We start from the raw sequence: 19,525 nt of genomic DNA, 5'->3' as shown, positions 1-19,525 counted from the left end.
CACACACACACACACGACGGACATGCTGACACACACACACACACACACGACGGACATGCTGACACACACACACACACCATGGACATGCTGACACACACACACACACACCACGGACATGCTGACACACACACACACCACGGACATGCTGACACACACACACACCACGGACATGCTGACACACACACACACACACACCACGGACATGCTGACACACACACGACGGACATGCTGACACACACACACGACGGACATGCTGACAGACACACACACGACGGACATGCTGACAGACACACACGACGGACATGCTGACAGACACACACACGACGGACATGCTGACACACACACACACACCACGGACATGCTGACACACACACACACACCACGGACATGCTGACACACACACACACACACACACACACCACAGACATGCTGACACACACCACAGACATGCTGACACACACACACACGACGGACATGCTGACACACACACACACACACACACGACGGACATGCTGACACACACACACACACACCATGGACATGCTGACACACACACACACACACCACGGACATGCTGACACACACACACACACACCACGGACATGCTGACACACACACACGACGGACATGCTGACAGACACACACACGACGGACATGCTGACAGACACACACACGACGGACATGCTGACAGACACACACACGACGGACATGCTGACAGACACACACACGACGGACATGCTGACACACACACACACACCACGGACATGCTGACACACACACACACACCACGGACATGCTGACACACACACACACACACACACACACACACACACCACAGACATGCTGACACACACACCACAGACATGCTGACACACACACACACACCACAGACATGCTGACACACACACCACAGACATGCTGACACACACACACACCACAGACACGCGTTAGTTCCAAGTGGTTGATTTTGGCAAGATACAGAAACGACACTTCCTGTTGAAAAAGCGTCTCTCATCGGTGCCCATTTAAATGACATGCATCCCTGTCTCCATCACAATGGTTATGACTTGTATTATGTCAGAAAAAACTAAAACATTCTTTACCCCAGGATACTTCTATGGGTGACTATCATTCTTTACCCCAGGATACTTTTATGGGTGACTATCATTCTTTACCCCAGGATACTTCTATGGGTGACTATCATTCTTTACCCCAGGATACTTCTATGGGTGACTATCATTCTTTACCCCAGGATACTTCTATGGGTGACTATCATTCTTTACCCCAGGATACTTCTATGGGTGACTATCATTCTTTACCCCAGGATACTTCAACAGGTGACTATCATTCTTTACCCCAGGATACTTCAACGGGTGACTATCATTCTTTACCCCAGGATACTTCAAATGGTGACTATCATTCTTTACCCCAGGATACTTCAACTGGTGACTATCATTCTTTACTCTCGGATACTTCAACAGGTGACTATCATTCTTTACCCCAGGATACTTCAACTGGTGTCTATCATTCTTTACCCCAGGATACTTCAACAGGTGACTATCATTCTTTACCCCAGGATACTTCAACTGGTGACTATCATTCTTTACCCCAGGATACTTCAACAGGTGACTATCATTCTTTACCCCAGGGTACTTCAACTGGTGACTATCATTCTTTACCCCAGGATACTTCAACTGGTGACTATCATTCTTTACCCCAGGATACTTCAACTGGTGACTATCATTCTTTACCCCAGGATACTTCAACTGGTGACTATCATTCTTTACCCCAGGATACTTCAACTGGTGACTATCATTCTTTACCCCAGGATACTTCAACAGGTGACTATCATTCTTTACCCCAGGATACTTCAACTGGTGACTATCATTCTTTACCCCAGGATACTTCAACAGGTGACTATCATTCTTTACCCCAGGATACTTCAATGGGTGACTATCATTCTTTACCCCAGGATACTTCAACGGGTGAGTATCATTCTTTACCCCAGAATACTTCAAACAGGTGACTATCATTCTTTACTCCCGGATACTTCAACAGGTGACTATCATTCTTTACCCCAGGATACTTCAACGGGTGACTATCATTCTTTACCCCAGGATACTTCAATGGGTGACTATCATTCTTTACCCCAGGATACTTCAAACAGGTGACTATCATTCTTTACCCCAGGATACTTCAAACAGGTGACTATCATTCTTTACCCCAGGATACTTCAAACAGGTGACTATCATTCTTTACCCCAGGATACTTCAACGGGTGACTATCATTCTTTACCCCAGGATACTTCAACGGGTGACTATCATTCTTTACCCCAGGATACTTCAACAGGTGACTATCATTCTTTACCCCAGGATACTTCAACTGGTGACTATCATTCTTTACCCCAGGATACTTCAACAGGTGACTATCATTCTTTACCCCAGGGTACTTCAACTGGTGACTATCATTCTTTACCCCAGGATACTTCAACTGGTGACTATCATTCTTTACCCCAGGATACTTCAACAGGTGACTATCATTCTTTACCCCAGGGTACTTCAACAGGTGACTATCCAGGAGAATAAAGAAAAGGGACCACTGTTTCTGCAGCATAGAGCTGATTATTTATTGACAGGACAAACCAACAGGCTTACCTTTCTACGTATTCGCCTTCATCAGAGCCTTGGGTCGGAAAAGGTGGGAGGCACCTGTATGGCCTTTTGTTAAAGCTGAGCTGAAGCGTGTTTGGCTACAATTTCTATCTGTGTATAATGGTTATGAGAGGCTTATGAAGCTTGTGTATAATGTCATGGTTATGAGAGGCTTATAAAGCCTGTGTATAATGTCATGGTTATGAGAGGCTTATGAAGCCTGTGTATAATGTCATGGTTATGAGAGGCTTATGAAGCCTGTGTATAATGTCATGGTTATGAGAGGCTTATGAGGCCTGTGTATAATGTCATGGTTATGAGGTGCTTATGAAGCCTGTGTATAATGTCATGGTTATGAGAGGCTTATAAAGCCTGTGTATAATGTCATGGTTATGAGAGGCTTATAAAGCCTGTTTATAATGTCATGGTTGTGAGAGGCTTATGAAGCCTGTTTATAATGTCATGGTTATGAGAGGCTTATGAAGCCTGTTTATAATGTCATGGTTATGAGAGGCTTATGAGGCCTGTGTATAATGTCATGGTTATGAGATGCTTATGAAGCCTGTTTATAATGTCATGGTTATGAGAGGCTTATGAAGCCTGTTTATAATGTCATGGTTATGAGAGGCTTATGAAGCCTGTGTATAATGTCATGGTTATGAGAGGCTTATGAAGCCTGTTTATAATGTCATGGTTATGAGAGGCTTATAAAGCCTGTTTATAATGTCATGGTTGTGAGAGGCTTATGAAGCCTGTTTATAATGTCATGGTTATGAGAGGCTTATGAAGCCTGTTTATAATGTCATGGTTATGAGAGGCTTATGAGGCCTGTGTATAATGTCATGGTTATGAGATGCTTATGAAGCCTGTTTATAATGTCATGGTTATGAGAGGCTTATGAAGCCTGTTTATAATGTCATGGTTATGAGAGGCTTATGAAGCCTGTGTATAATGTCATGGTTATGAGAGGCTTATGAAGCCTGTTTATAATGTCATGGTTATGAGAGGCTTATGAGGCCTGTGTATAATGTCATGGTTATGAGAGGCTTATGAAGTGCGTTGTTTCCTCCTGTAGCCGGTGTTCCTCAACGAGATTCTAGTGAAGCTGCCTGACTCCTCCAGTGAAGAGCCCTTCTTCCACATCTCCAACATAGACAGAGTCTACAGCCTCAAAACAGAGAACATCAACGAGAGGTGTACACACACACACACACACACACACACACACACACACACACACACACACACACACACACACACACACACACAAATGCAGTTACACATGCCACACACACACACACAAATGCAGTTACACATGCCACACACACACACAAATGCAGTTACACATGCCACACACACTTCTATGCAGGCAGTGACACATTCTGTTGTCCTTGCTCACGGTGTGTTGTCTGTTCTGCAGGACGGCCTGGGTCCAGAAGATCAAAGCTGCGTGTGAGGACTTCTTCCAGATGGACAAGAAGAAGAGAGCAAAGGCCTACCAATGTAGGCCTCCACACACACACACACACACACACACACACACACCAATAGTAAAATCAGTAGTTCTAGTAATAGTCTGACTCCTCCCCCTGTGTCTTCTGACCCCTCCCTCTGTGTATTCTGACCCCTCCCCCTGGGTATTCTGACTCCTCCCTCGGTGTATTCTGACTCCTCCCTCTGTGTAATCTTACCCCTCCCTCTGTGTAATCTTACCCCTCCCCCTCTGTATTCTCACCCCTCCCACTCTGTATTCTGACTCCTCCCCCTGTGTATTCTGACCCCACCTCTGTTTTCTCACTCCCCGTCCTGTGTATTCGGACACCTCCCCCTGTGTATTCGGACACCTCCCCCTGTGTATTCAGACTCCTCCCCCTGTGTATTCAGACTCCTCCCCCGGTGCATTCAGACTCCTCCCCCTGGGCATTCGGACTCCTCCCCCTGGGCATTCGGACTCCTCCCCCTGGGCATTCGGACTCCTCCCCCTGGGCATTCGGACCCCTCCTCCTGTGTATTCTCACCCCTCCTCCTCTGTATACGGACTCCTCCTCCTGTGTATTCTCACCCCTCCTCCTCTGTATTCGGACCCCTCCTCCTGTGTATTCTCACCCCTCCTCCTCTGTATTCGGACCCCTCCTCCTGTGTATTCTCACCCCTCCTCCTCTGTATACGGACTCCTCCTCCTGTGTATTCTCACCCCTCCTCCTCTGTATACGGACTCCTCCTCCTGTGTATTCTGACTCCTCCTGTGTATTCTGTGTGTCTCCAGCTCGTTCTCTGAAGGCCAGTGGAATCGGCCGTCTGTTAGTCACCGTCCTGGGGGCCACTGAACTGAAGTCCAGCAAACCCAACGGTCAGGCTTATGCACATCATGCAGTACATGGTTTACCCACACAGAACACATGAACTAGTACCATCTAACCACACCATGGATGTTGTCATGGTAACTCTTGTACAGACTGTTCATCTTTTGAGCACTGCTGGTACGTAATAAAACCCTTCTCCTTTCACCTCCTCCTCCTTGTCCTCCCCTCCCAACCCTCCTCCTCTCCTCCCTCCTCCTCTCTCCTCCTAGGTAAGAGTAACCCTTACTGTGAGGTGACCATGGGAGCTCAGAACTACACCTCCAAGACTCTGAGTGACACAGTCAACCCCAAGTGGAACTTTAACTGTCAGTTCAACATCAGAGACCTGTACCAGGAAGTGCTCTGCATCACCATCTTCCAGAGGGAGCAGTTCTCCCCTGACGGTCAGCACACACACACACACACACTCACACCCACACACACTCATCGACTGCATCCTTATGTAATACATGTATCACTAGCCACTTTAACTATGCCACTTGGTTTACATACTCATCTCATATGTTATACTGTACTCGATATCATCTACTGTATCTTGCCTATGCTGCTCTGTACCATCACTCATTCATATATCCTTATGTACATATTCCTTATCCCCTTACACTGTGTATAAGACAGTAGTTTTTTGGGGAATTGTTTAGTTAGATTACTTGTTCGTTATTACTGCATTGTCGGAACTAGAAGCACAAGCATTTCGCTACACTCGCATTAACATCTGCTAACCATGTGTATGTGACAAATAAATTTGATTTGACTCACTCACACACACTCACACACACACACACACTCACACACACACACACACACACACACACTCACGCACACACTCACTCACTCACACTCACACACACTCACACTCACACTCACTCTCACTTACTCACTCACTCACTCACTCACTCACTCACACAGTCACACACACACACAGTATTGTACAGCTAACCTTGTGGGGGACACACAATTCAGTCCCTTTCAAAATCCTATTTCCCCTAACCCGTACTCTTACCCTAACCCAAAAACATAACCTTAAACCTAACCCTAGGTCCTAACCCTTAACGTGATTCTAACCCCAACACTTATAAACCCCCTAGAAACCCCCGATTCTAACCATAAACCCCCTAGAAATAACACTTGACCTCGTGGAGACTAACAAAATGTCCCCAGTTGGTCAAATTTGAGTTTGTTTTCTATGGGTAATGTGTCAGACAGCTAACCTAGTCTCTCAGACAGCTAACTAGTCTCTCAGACGGCTAACTAGTCTCTCAGACGGCTAACTAGTCTCTCAGACGGCTAACTAGTCTCTCAGACGGCTAACTTGTTTCTCCTCTCGGCCGTTACCCAGACTTCCTGGGTCATACGGAGGTTCCCGTGGCAACCATAAAGGAGGAGTTGGAGAACAAGGGGCTAGTGACACGCCACTTGCCGCTCCATGAGGTCCCCACTGGAGAGGTGTGGGTCTGCCTCGACCTGCAGCTCTTCCAAAACAGTGCATCCAAATAAGGACATCCTGGCCAACACTGGACGGCCAAATAAGGACATTTGGCCAACACTTGACGCCCAAATAAGGCCTTCTTGACCTGCAGCCACATGGGGAGGGACTTGTTATATAATGTATCTAACTGCTGGTCTTGGGTCAGATACTTATTAATCCTGCTAATGGTTAAGGTTGGGATCTGGGGTTGGGCCGGGGCTAACTTTTACCTGGAGCTGCAATGGTGATGGGGAACCCTCCCTCCTCGTCTTGAGGTCAGACCATTCTTAGCAATGATCTGAGGACAGTTTAGTCTTTTAGGACAGTTTACACACCAGTGTGACTGGTGGTGAGCAAGGTTGGGTTAGTGTAAAGCTGATCCTAGATCTGTAGTGGTTCTACTTGTATCAGCACTAACACTGATTGGCTGCCTATGCTCTCCTCTGCTACGGACTGGTTCCTCATTCTGCCAAGTTTTTATTTTGTTAACTCAACCCAGGCCAATGTTGGACCAAACTATTTATTTAGTGAAGGATCGTCGTCTTAACTCTATATTTGTTCAAGCTAAGATGTTGTTTGGGAAGGTAAATACCAGGTCAAATGAGGAGGGAGGTTAGGAAAGTGTTTCCTGTCATGAAGGGTCTCACGTCCAGCGATTAAACTATCTCAGGACTTGTTTTCCCTGCTGGGCGATTTATATTACTGCATCATAACCGGCTGCTTTTCTTTTATCTCAGTCTGGTGGCACAGATCTCCTAATTAACGGTAGTTTTAAAACCAACTTTCTTTGCAGTATAAATGTTCTGTCAACCTTAAGGAGATCTTGTTCTTTAGTTGTGGTGTAGTTGCCTTAGAAACACTCTAAAAGGAAAACGGGTCTTTAGTTTTACTCCACTCCTCCTTTTCATGAAGAGGTTTAGACTGCAGGAACATGTGTGTTTCCGTTTGGCTTTTTAAATCATAGTGAATAAGATGATATGGACAGAGGGGGGACCTGATCCTAGATCAGCAATAGCCTGGTCCCAGGTCTGTTTGTGTTTTTGCCTACTCCAATGTCATTGTCAAGTCAGACTTCATGTTCTGCATGACGATTCCATAAGGAGTTGGCCAGAGAGCAGTAACAGACTGGCACCCAGGCTAGATCTGCACTGCTACTCTGAGACACTCAGTGAATATGGACCCAGAACCCTCCAGTGGCTCTCTAACCACTAGCTCCACCCAGGGGTGTGGTCACAGAACCCTCCAGTGGCTCTATAACCACTAGCTCCACCCAGGAGTGTGGTCACAGAAGCCTCCAGTGGCTCTATAACCACTAGCTCCACCCAGGGGTGTGGTCACAGAAGCCTCCAGTGGCTCTATAACCACTAGCTCCACCAAGGGATGTGGTCACAGAACCCTCCAGTGGCTCTATAACCACTAGCTCCACCCATAGGTGTGGTCACAGAACCCTCCAGTGGCACTATAACCACTAGCTCCACCTAGGGGTGTGGTCACAGAACCCTCCAGTGGCTGTATAACCACTAGCTCCACCCAGGGGTGTGGTCACAGAAGCCTCCAGTGGCTCTATAACCACTAGCTCCACCCAGGGGTGTGGTCACAGAAGCCTCCAGTGGCTCTATAACCACTAGCTCCACCCAGGGGTGTGGTCACAGAACCCTCTAGTGGCTCTATAACCACTAGCTCCACCCAGGGGTGTGGTCACAGAACCCTCCAGTGGCTCTATAACCACTAGCTCCACCCATAGGTGTGGTCACAGAACCCTCCAGTGGCACTATAACCACTAGCTCCACCTAGGGGTGTGGTCACAGAACCCTCCAGTGGCTCTATAACCACTAGCTTCACCCAGGGGTGTGGTCACAGAAGCCTCCAGTGGCTCTATAACCACTAGCTTCACCCAGGGGTGTGGTCACAGAAGCCTCCAGTGGCTCTATAACCACTAGCTCCACCCAGGGGTGTGGTCACAGAACCCTCCAGTGGCTCTATAACCACTAGCTCCACCCAGGGGTGTGGTCAGAGATGACTGGTGAGCCGGAGTGGTTCTTATTTGTTTTCATTTATGTGACTATAACTATGCAGAGGCTGTAATCAGCCTTTCATCACAGCATTGTAATCAGTGTCTGAATAGTCTCTTAGTAGCCTTTCATATTTTACCACATGAACAAAGAAAGGATCGTGAGAATAGTCTTTGAAGGATAAGAGTCCATTGAACTAATATATATATAAAACATGTATTTTTAATTATAATCGACAGGAATGGACATGATTTAGCTGGACAGCTACATTATACTGATCTACCAGAGATGTTCGTCTTAAATCATTGTTTTAATTTAAGCTGCACAAGTCTTCTATTGGCCTGTTATTCATTTGAGGTTGAACTGTAAGTCCTGTGGTGTGTCGATTAACTCTGTGTACTGATTTACTGTGCTAACAGAGTGCATAACTCTGTGTACTGATTTACTGTGCTAACAGTAAATCTGTGTACTGATTTACTGTGCTAACAGAGTACATAACTCTGTGTACTGATTTACTGTGCTAACAGTAAATCTGTGTACTGATTTACTGTGCTAACAGAGTACATAACTCTGTGTACTGATTTACTGTGCTAACAGTAAATCTGTGTACTGATTTACTGTGCTAACAGAGTACATAACTCTGTGTACTGATTTACTGTGGACTGATTTACTGTGCTAACAGAGTGCATAACTCTGTGTACTGATTTACTGTGCTAACAGAGTGCATCCTACTGCCTGATATGCAGCGTGTTCACAATGGGCACAGCACTCACTGATTCTGGGTTCTCTGAGGATAATAAAAGGTGTTTAAAACAAACCGGCTGAGCGCGTTGCGTTTTATCTTGTTGCATAGCAGTAGTAATACCAGTAGGGTTGTTTAGTGTAGGCCTGTGACATGTTTTTAGTCTACATTTGGGGCAATATTTCCAAAGAACCACAATGCATTAATCATCAGTATCAGCTTTGCCTCTGATGCACAGGTAAGCCTACATCAGAACAGGAAGTCTGTGCCTCTGATACACAGGTAGGCCTACATCAGAACAGGAAGTCTGTGCCTCTGATACACAGCAGGTAGGCCTACATCAGAACAAGAAGTCTGTACCTCTGATGCACTGGTAGGCCTACATCAGAACAGGAAGTCTGTGCCTCTGATACACAGGTAGGTCTACATCAGAACAGGAAGTCTGTGCCTCTTACGCACAGGTTGGCCTACACCAGAACAAGAAGTCTGTGCCTCTGATGCACAGGTAGGCCTACATCAGAACAGGAAGTCTGTGCCTCTGATGCACAGGTAGGCATACATCAGAACAAGAAGTCTGTGCCTCTGATACACAGGTAGGCCTACATCAGAACAGGAAGTCTGTGCCTCTGATACACAGGTAGGCCTACATCAGAACAGGAAGTATGTGCCTCTTACGCACAGGTAGGCCTACATCAGAACAGGAAGTCTGTGCCTCTGATACACAGGTAGGCCTACATCAGAACAGGAAGTCTGTGCCTCTGATACACAGGTAGGCCTACATCAGAACAGGAAGTCTGTGCCTCTGATACACAGGTAGGCCTACATCAGAACAGGAAGTCTGTGCCTCTGATGCACAGGTAGGCCTACATCACAACAGGAAGTCTGTGCCTCTGATGCACAGGTAGGTATACACCAGAACAGGAAGTCTGTGCCTCTTATGCACAGGTAGGCCTATATCAGAACAGGAAGTATGTGCCTCTTACACACAGGTAGACATAAATCAGAACAGGAAGTCTGTGCCTCTGATACACAGGTAGGCCTACATCACAACAGGAAGTCTGTGCCTCTGATGCACAGGTAGGCCTACATCAGAACAGGAAGTCTGTGCCTCTGATGCACAGGTAGGCCTACATCACAACAGGAAGTCTGTGCCTCTGATGCACAGGTAGGTATACACCAGAACAGGAAGTCTGTGCCTCTTACGCACAGGTAGACATACATCAGAACAGGAAGTCTGTGGGGGTGTTCACTTGTTGTAATGGGTCTAGGCTACTGTTGGGAAAATAAACTTTATTCCACACAAACTTGTTTGATGAGCTTTTAAGGGGTTGAGAGAAACCGTTAATCCCTTGTGTTGATTTGGGTATGAGAAATGTAAAGCATTAATCCTTGTGTATTAGTAGGATGAGCTGTTTGAGCGGCAACATAAACCTGTTTTGGCGTTTTTCTCTGCCTCCTATGACGTGCTAAGAACAATGTGTTGTTCCACAATATAAAATAATAATCAACATTGACAGATTATGAGAATACATTGCAAAAGGGATGCAATACCCTCCCGAAAATAAACAAATACTAACCTATACACTGCTACCATAATGTACAATATGATCATAACTTAAACTGTTGAACTCTATAATGAAATCAGCCCATCAATTCAAATGTCTTTAACTCATGTTTATACAATCCCTTTCGTTCTTTAAAAAAAATCCCATCACATTGCTCTGTTTACATTATTTCAACACCGTTACAGTGATTTCTTACATTGTTTTAAGTGGCGTAAAGGGACTGCGACTGGGAGAGCGATGGGAAGACCCGCTTCTTAAACCCTTTCTGAGTTCACCTGTTATGTAAAACAGGGTTTTCGAACATTACACTGGACAGTTTCACCGACGTTGCGTGTAATGTCACTCGACAGTCCCCTGATTTAACGTGCAAAGTGTTGCCCGACAGAGCCTCAATGGAAGAGAGGGGCTAAAGGAGGGGGGGGGGGGGGGGGGTCTTTTGATGCCGTGCCTCATCCATTATTCAGGTGTGGTGACTCCTCTGTCCTCGCTCCAGACCCTGACTCTTCCGTTTCCTCCAGACGTGACGTTTGGCATTCAGGCCAAAGAGTTCAATCTTGGTTTTATCAGACCAGAGAATGTTGTTTCTCATGGTCTGAGAGTCTTTTTGTGCCTTTTGGCAAACTCCAAGCGGGCTTTCATGTGCCTTTTACTGAGGAGTGGTTTCTGTCTGGCCACTCTACCATAAAGGCCTGATTGGTGGAGTGCTGCAGATGGTTGTTTTTCTGCAAGGTTCTCCCATCTCCACAGAGGAACTCTGGAGCTCTGTCAGAGGGACCATCGGGTTCTTGATCACCTCCCTGACCAAGGCCCTTCTCCCCCGAATTGGCCGGGCAGCCAGCTCTAGGAAGAGTCTTGGTGATTCCAAACTTCTTCCATTGAAGAATGATGGAGACCACTGTGTTCTTGGTGACCTTCAATACTGCAGAAATGTTTTGGTACCCTTCCCCAGATATTTGCCTCGACACAATCCTGTCTCGGAGCTCTACGGACAATTCCTTCGACCTCATGGCTTGGTTTTTGCTCTGACATGCATTGTCAACTGTGGGACCTTATATAGACAGGTGTGTGCCTTTCCAAATCATGTCCAATCAATTGAATTTACCACAGGTAGACTCCAAGTTGTAGAAACATCTCAAGGATGATCAATGGAAACAGGATGCACCGGAGCTCAATTTCGAGTCTCATAGTAATGGGTCTGAACATTTATGTAAATTATTTCAATGGACTGATTTCCTTCATATGAACTGTAACTCAGTAAAATCGTTGAAATTGTTGCATGTTTATATTATTTCAGTATAGTTCTTTGTGGATCATGTCCAGAGTGGGCGACATCATTGGCTCCGTTCAAAAACCTTTTCCAACTGTGACCTGTCTTAAACTTTTGGACCCAAACTGCATCCTTTAGTGAGCACTTCCAGTTTGTCTCTCGGATCACGTGTTCTTGAGACGTCAACACATGGTTTTGAGAGACGACGGCGGCGGCGGTGGTGGTGGTAGCAGCGTATATATTTTCACAGTGTTTGACTTCTGTTTTAATGATGATACATCTCTGTATGATGTGTAGGTATCTTTGCGGACCTCCAGTGTGAATATATATATATACATGTCATTTAGCTGATGCTTTTATCCAAAACATATTTTAGATATGGGTGGTCCTGGGAATCAAACCCAATATCCTGACATTGCAATCACCATGCCAACTGAGCTAAAGAGGACAACCATGAAGATGACTAATTATCGTCTTGTTTTTATTCCTCTTCCTCCTGGCTTTTTGTTTCTTTCTTAGTACTTTTATTAGGTTATTTTATGATGTGAAGCACTTTGTTACTTGTACTGAAAATAAATAAAGTTATTATGATGAGTATTGTAATAGTCATCTGTTGACACTGGTCTCAGCCAGCCTGTTGTTCATGATGCCCAGCGCTCCCACTCCTCCAGAAAATCCATTTAGTCTGTTTTGGTTGGAGACGGACGGCCGAGCGATCCCATTGGTTGCTGCCTCCGACAGCTGCTTCTGCATCAGTGCCAGGTTCACCTGCAGAGGAGAGAAGAGGGTCACGTGATACTTTAATAACTATAATGAACAAAAATATAAATGCAGCATGCAACAGTTTAAAAGACTGTACTGTGTTTACGGTACTTATAAGGACATCAGTCAATTTAAATAAATGAATTAGTCCCTAATCATATCAAATGTTATTGCTCACATAACATCTGCTAACCATGTCTAATGCAAGTGTAGCGGTGGATGAATGGCAGGACAATGGGCCTCAGGATCTCATCACAGTATTTCTGCATTCAAATTGCCATCGATAAAATGCAATTGTGTTTGTTTTCCGTAGCTTATGCCTGCCAATACCATAACCCCACCGCCACCACGGGCCACTCCGTTCACAACGTTGATATCAGCAAACCGCTCGCCCACACAACGCCAAACACGTGGTCTGGGTTGTGAGGATTGTTGGACATACTGACAAATTCTTTACAATGGTGTTGGAGGTGGCTTATTGTAAAGAAAGGACAAATTAAATGATCAGGCAAAAGCTGTGGTGGACATTCCTGCAGTCAGCATGCCAAATGCACGCTCCCTCAAAACTCAAGACATCTGTGGCATTGTGTTGTGTGAAAACAGTGCACATTTTAGAGTGGCCTTTTATTGTCACCAGAACAAAGTGAACCTGTGTAATGATCATGCTGATTAATCAGCTTCTTGAAATGCCACACCTGTCAGGTGGATTTATTATCTTGGCGAAGGAGAAATGCTCACTAACAGAAATGTAAACAAATTATTTCACAACATTTGAGAGAAATAAGCTTTTTGTGTGTATGGAACATTTCTAGGATCTTTTATTTCAGCTCATGAAACCAACACTTTACATGTTGCTTTGATATTTGTGTTCAATGTAGATAAAATATAAGACAGTCTGTTAACTCAGAGCTAAAATCTCATGTTATTTGATCAGATTCTGAATTACGGTACCATTTCTGTTGACGTAGTCTCTCCACTCTAGATAATAAAGGCTCATAGATGGTTAGAAACAAGATGTACAACATACCCTCTTTAAAGGGAGACTCAGCGAGATGAAGTTGCAGCACCGCAGATAATGATATGAACTCGATACCAGACTGCTCTCCCAATCACACAGAGTGGTCTATCACAACGGTGCGCTTCAGGCAACACAATATCTACGGGACCAAAACACCTGAGAAGTTTAGCCTCGCACTTCAACACGATTAGTTGTTGAGGATATTTACCCAATATTGTATTTACATTGTACGTGCAACGTCATCTCGCTGAGTGTACCTTAAATCAGCTTCCTGTTTCTCTGGACAGTTAATTCAGCTTCCTGTCTCTTTGGACAGTTAATTCAGCTTCCTGTCTCTTTGGACAGTTAAATCAGCTTCCTGTTTCTCTGGACAGTTCAATCAGCTTCCTGTTTCTTTGGACCGTTAAATCAGCTTCCTGTCGCTTTGGACAGTTAATTCAGCTTAGCGTTAGCATCTACAAACTGCTTGCTTACCAAAAGGATATACAAAAATATATTTTCAACAACATAGACAATAGATGGCACATTCCATATGTTGCACGACAACAACACTAACCAACATGAATCGGGTGCAGGGTGGTTAGAGCGTTGGACTAGGAACCGGAAGGTTGCAAGTTCAAACCCCCGAGCTGACAAGGAATCTGTCGTTCTGCCCCTGAACAGGCAGTTAACCCACTGTTCCTAGGCCGTCATTGAAAATAAGAATTTGTTCTTAACTGACTTGCCTGGTTAAATAAAGGTATAATATTATAATAATAAAGAACAAAACGTTGATTTAAATGAGTCCGTTTCAATTCATGGCCACACCAGGTGATAGATACTATATATAGAGAGTGAATAAACCCCTTCCAGTTATAAACAAGAACAGGGGCTTTTGACTAGAAATTAAACTAACAGTGAACCTTAACCACTTAACCGCTTTTTACCCGGAACGTTCACCTTATTGGTCGCCAGTAAGTCCCTCATGGAGATCATCTCCCCAGACATCCGCCGGCCTCCATCCGTCTCGCTCTCGTTCACCGCGTCCGTTTCTATGGAGACAGTCCGCCGCGCCCGGGGGTGTCCGTGTCCAGTGCTGCTGGGCATCACGGCGTTCCGGCGAGGCCGGAGTCTCTTCCCGATCCCGGCGGAGCAGCAGCGGCTGCAGAGAATGCCCAGCTTCCTCAGCAGCCAGTTAAGAGTCTGCTTGAGTTTTGGGAAAATGAAACTTTGAAATTCAGAGACATGAATTAATAACAGTGTTAAAACACCCACATACCTAGAGGAAGAAGTGTGTGTGTGTACACTACAGGAGTCTGCTGAGCCCGGCCTCCCCAATTAAGGTGCCGCCAACCTCGTGTGTGTGTGTGTGTGTAAGAGGAGGGAGAGCCAGTAGACCGAGGAAAGGACAGAGAATGGGCAATTCGAGCTCACCATCTTGCACTGAGTGTGTGTGTGTGTGTGTGTGTGTGTGTGTGTGTGTGTGTGTGTGTGTGTGTGTGTGTGTGTGTGTCTGTGTGCTTAAAACAAATATAGCTACATAAAAAACATCACCTGCTTGATGACGATAGATATGACGTTGAACAGCGAGTAGATACAGCAGACGCCCATCAATATAAACAGGAAGTTCCCCAGTCTGTAGGCTGTCTGGTTCCCATCGTACGCGACCCTCTGGCTGCTCACCATGTCCCCGAACCCGATGGTGCTGAACGCCACAAAACAGAAGTACAGCGAGTCCAGATAGCCCCACCCCTCCACCGCTGAATACATGGCCGATGCACAGCAGGAGATCACCACAGCGGCCACACAGAGAATCAGCATCACATAGTACACTGAAGGCTTCCATCCAGACAGAATGTCCCTGTCTCTATCTCTGGGTCCTGGCAGTGACGTCTCCCTGCGGCCATCGTGGGGCACCACGCCCTGACGCTGATGCTGCAGCCCGTGGCACGACTTGAGGACGAAGGCGAGCACCGTGATGATACGCTCCAGGAAGAGGTTGAAGAAGAGGATGGTAGAGGCGCAGCCGATCAGGCCGTAGAAGATGAGGAAGACTTTGCCGCTGACCGTGGCCGGGGTGGTCATGCCAAATCCTGACCGGAGAGAGAAGGGGAGGGGGACAGAGGGAGGGGAGGCGGGGGAGAGAGGGAGGGGAGGTGGGGGAGAGAGAGAGGGGAGGCAGGGGAGGGGGACAGAGGGAGGGGAGGCGGGGGAGAGAGAGAGAGAAGGGGAGGGGGACAGAGAGACACATATTTCCCTCAGATTACACAGACCGACAAAGAATTTGAAAACAAATCCAATTTTGATAAACTCCCATATCTACTGGGTGAAATACCTCAGTGTGCCATCACAGCAGCAAGATTTGTGACCTGTTGCTACAAGAAAAGGGCAACCAGTGAAGAAAAAACACCATTGTAAATACAACCTATATTTATGTTTATTTATTTTCCCTTTTGTACTTTAACTATTTGCACATCATTAAAACACTGTATATTGACAATATGACATTTGAAATGTCTTTATTCTTTTGGAACTTTTGTGAGTGTAATGTTTACTGTTCATTTTTTATTGTTAATTTCACTTTTGTTTATGATCTAGTTCACTTGCTTTGGAAATATAAACATATGTATCCCATGCCAATAAAGCCCCTTAAATAGAAATTGAATTGAAAGAAAAACGGTGAGTATAATTACCTAACTCTCCCTGTCTGTCTGTTCCTAAAAAGCCCACTCATGCATCCCTCGTTCACTTCCAAGGTAAAGGAGAATGAAGTAAACCAGGTTGCCATAGGTGACGACGTCTCTTAATACTTCCAGTTTTTTTTCTAAGCATCTGTCTCTTCCTCTCTCTCATTCCTCGCTCCTCTTCTCCTTTCCTTAGAGTGAAATGATAATTTAGTGACGGGGGGGTTTTCATTACCATTCTCACAGATGTGCTCCTCGGGGAGATGAAAGAGAAGTCTCTAAAAACAACTTCTCCTTCAAAAAGAAAGACCCAGGGCTTCAACTGAACATGCTTGAGACTAGGCTACTGGAGGGAAGGAAAAATAGATGCTTGCTACAGGAATGGCTTTATTGGAGTCTGTTTGTGTGTCTAACCTTGAATTATCTTATATGTTGACGGCAGGAAACCCTATAGCCTATACCATATAGCCTTTACCCTATAGCCTATACCATATAGCCTTTAGCCAACAGCCTATACCATATAGCCTTTAGCCAACAGCCTATACCATATAGCCTTTAGCCAACAGCCAATACCATATAGCCTTTACCATATGGCCTATACCCTATAGCCTTTACCATATGGCCTATACCCTATAGCCTTTACCATATGGCCTATACCCTATAGCCTTTACCATATGGCCTATACCATATAGCCTATACCATATAGCCTTTAGCCAACAGCCAATACCCTATACCATATAGCCTATACCCTAAAGCCTTTACCCTATAGCCTATACCATATAGCCTTTAGCCAACAGCCAATACCCTATAGCCTATACCATATGGCCTATACCATATAGCCTTTACCCTATAGCCTATACCATATAGCCTTTACCATATGGCCTATACCATATAGCCTTTACCATATGGCCTATACCATATAGCCTTTACCCTATAGCCTATACCATATAGCCAATACCCTATAGCCTTTACCCTATGGCCTTTACCCTATAGCCTATACCATATAGCCAATACCCTATAGCCTTTACCATATAGCCAATACCCTATAGCCTTTACCATATAGCCTTTACCATATAGCCTATACCATATAGCCTTTACCCTATAGCCTTTACCCTATAACCTATACCATATAGCCTTTACCCAGTACCATTTCAAATAGCCCATAAATGCAACTTTAGAAAATGTTTGTTATTGACTTATCTAATTAATACGATTATGTCAAGACACCACCAAACAGTATGAATTGTTCTTCAGCCTTGACCATCGGGATAGAGTTCCATAAAATTGAGAAGCTTGTCATTTTCACTAAACCTCAGTGTTCAGAAAAGAGCAGTATGTTTTATCCCATACTGTGCCAACCACCTTAGTGCATCAACATGTACTCAATTTCAAACCTCTGGTTGTATCATCTGCCGTCCCTGGGTTATATCTCTCTGTGATGCATACATCACAGACAATATGGACACCGGGAGGGAGGCAATGTCCTTAATTAACTGTAGTGGATTTGTAATGGTTGACAGCCTACTGGAAAAACCAACAGTAAAAACAAGAAATGTAAATATCTACAATGAAAATAATATTAATTGCCAGTTTTGGCAAAACCTAAGTCACTTTTCATTAGTTATTTGATGTTAAAATTAATTCACCTTGATTAGACTATACTTTATAGCCTATCATATCGCAAACCTGTCTCCTCATTTCTTTTTGCATTCATTCAGTATTAAGATCTCACTCTCTCGTTGTTAAAGATCATTGGTTAATCAGTTTGTCAAGATGTCTTCATATCATTTGAAGTGCAATTCATTCCCTGAATTATAACAAAACTGACGCATTTAAAAAAAAAAGGAATGCAAAAATATATATTTAAAATGTAATTGTCATCTTATACCTGCGTCATTGCGCGTAAACGTGAAACAGGTCTGTGGCACCAATTCTAAATGATTCAAATGGTGCATTTAGATTTTGAAAAGTGATACATTTCCCAGTACACCACAATCTTTACTGAACCTTCTGGCTTTGTTTCTGAGCTTACCTATGGTCGACACAACGGTCCCCACGAAGTAAAAAGCGCCGGTAAAATCCCAGCGTGGTCTGAGTGTATCCACGCGGATACCGGCGACGTTCGCCTCCTCATAGAACCGGAGAAAGGTCTCCAAATCGGTCCGGGTGAGGTTGTGCTTCTGGGTGAAGTTCTCGAAGCGCTGCGCCCACCGCTCTTTGGCCTGCCGCTCCTTCGGTTGTTCCAACGCGGAGAACACCGCCGCGCCGCACAGCAGATACAGCATGATCAGCACCGCTAGCATTAGAAACCGCGCGTTATCATCGTTCATCGCGCCGAAGCAGCAGCCTCTCCGGCAAGCCATTACGGCGGCAGAGAGGACACCGAGGACCCGGGGAGAAGGATCCTCGGCATCCTCTCAGATAAAGGCTAACATGAAAGCCTTCCAGATAAATCAGCATGTATAGTTCGATATTTAGACACAAGTGCCATAACTGCTGGGAATGTTTAATTGACAAAGATACCAGGTTACCTCGGCTCACACCCTACCATCCGCATGTTTTATGAAAACATTTAAAAATAAATATAATATCAATATTAAAGTTGCTTGTGCGTCATAGATTTCCGTAGAAGTGCCGATAACTAGTGGGAACTGTAGTTGATTGATTCTCGCATGCGTAATGCAAAACAATTCCCGAAAAAGATCCCCAAACGGACTGGAACAGCCTTCATCATGTATGTCCTGGTTATCTTCATCATGTATGTCCTGGTTAACCTCGAGGCAGTTGCGGGGAAGGGTGAGGTCAGCTTCGCAGTGCACTCCACTACCTCCCCGAACAGGCGCAGTGAGAGCTGGACAGGCTCACGGTAGCGGTTACAAAACCCAACCAATTCGGCGCGCGATGGGACTAATACAAGTAGCGGTTATGTTGAGGCGTTGTCCCCAGTTTACTTCTCAATAAGATACCAGTCATGAAATAAATGAAAAAGTGAATAACTGATCAAATTATATTAA

General features: G+C 45.1%; 2 protein-coding genes across 2 annotated transcripts in view; one reads left to right on the top strand and one right to left on the bottom strand.

Annotated features, from left to right (window-relative positions):
* Positions 1-9,311, top strand: part of LOC109904608 (intersectin-2) — a 76,313-nt gene extending 67,002 nt beyond the window's left edge. Inside the window, 5 exon segments of the mRNA XM_031787768.1 lie at positions 3,727-3,845; positions 4,072-4,154; positions 4,918-5,001; positions 5,224-5,397; positions 6,354-9,311. Coding sequence (XP_031643628.1) covers positions 3,727-3,845; positions 4,072-4,154; positions 4,918-5,001; positions 5,224-5,397; positions 6,354-6,511 — 618 coding nt within the window. The 3' untranslated portion in view covers positions 6,512-9,311.
* Positions 9,312-11,905: 2,594 nt separating this feature from the next.
* On the bottom strand, positions 11,906-18,874 carry LOC109903286 (potassium channel subfamily K member 13-like). The gene is made up of 4 exons (XM_020499913.2): positions 18,544-18,874; positions 15,382-15,920; positions 14,788-15,030; positions 11,906-12,836 (listed from the first exon to the last, which is right to left on the bottom strand). Exons 1-4 carry the CDS (start codon positions 18,872-18,874, stop codon positions 12,675-12,677), a joined length of 1,275 nt encoding a protein of 424 aa, XP_020355502.1. The 3' UTR covers positions 11,906-12,674.
* Between the last annotated feature and the right edge of the window lie 651 nt (positions 18,875-19,525).

Source organism: Oncorhynchus kisutch, linkage group LG14 (genome assembly GCF_002021735.2).
Source record: "Oncorhynchus kisutch isolate 150728-3 linkage group LG14, Okis_V2, whole genome shotgun sequence".
NCBI lineage: Eukaryota > Metazoa > Chordata > Actinopteri > Salmoniformes > Salmonidae > Oncorhynchus > Oncorhynchus kisutch.
The sequence above is the reverse complement of the archived record's forward strand: the minus strand, read 5'-3'. Positions and strand labels throughout refer to the sequence as shown.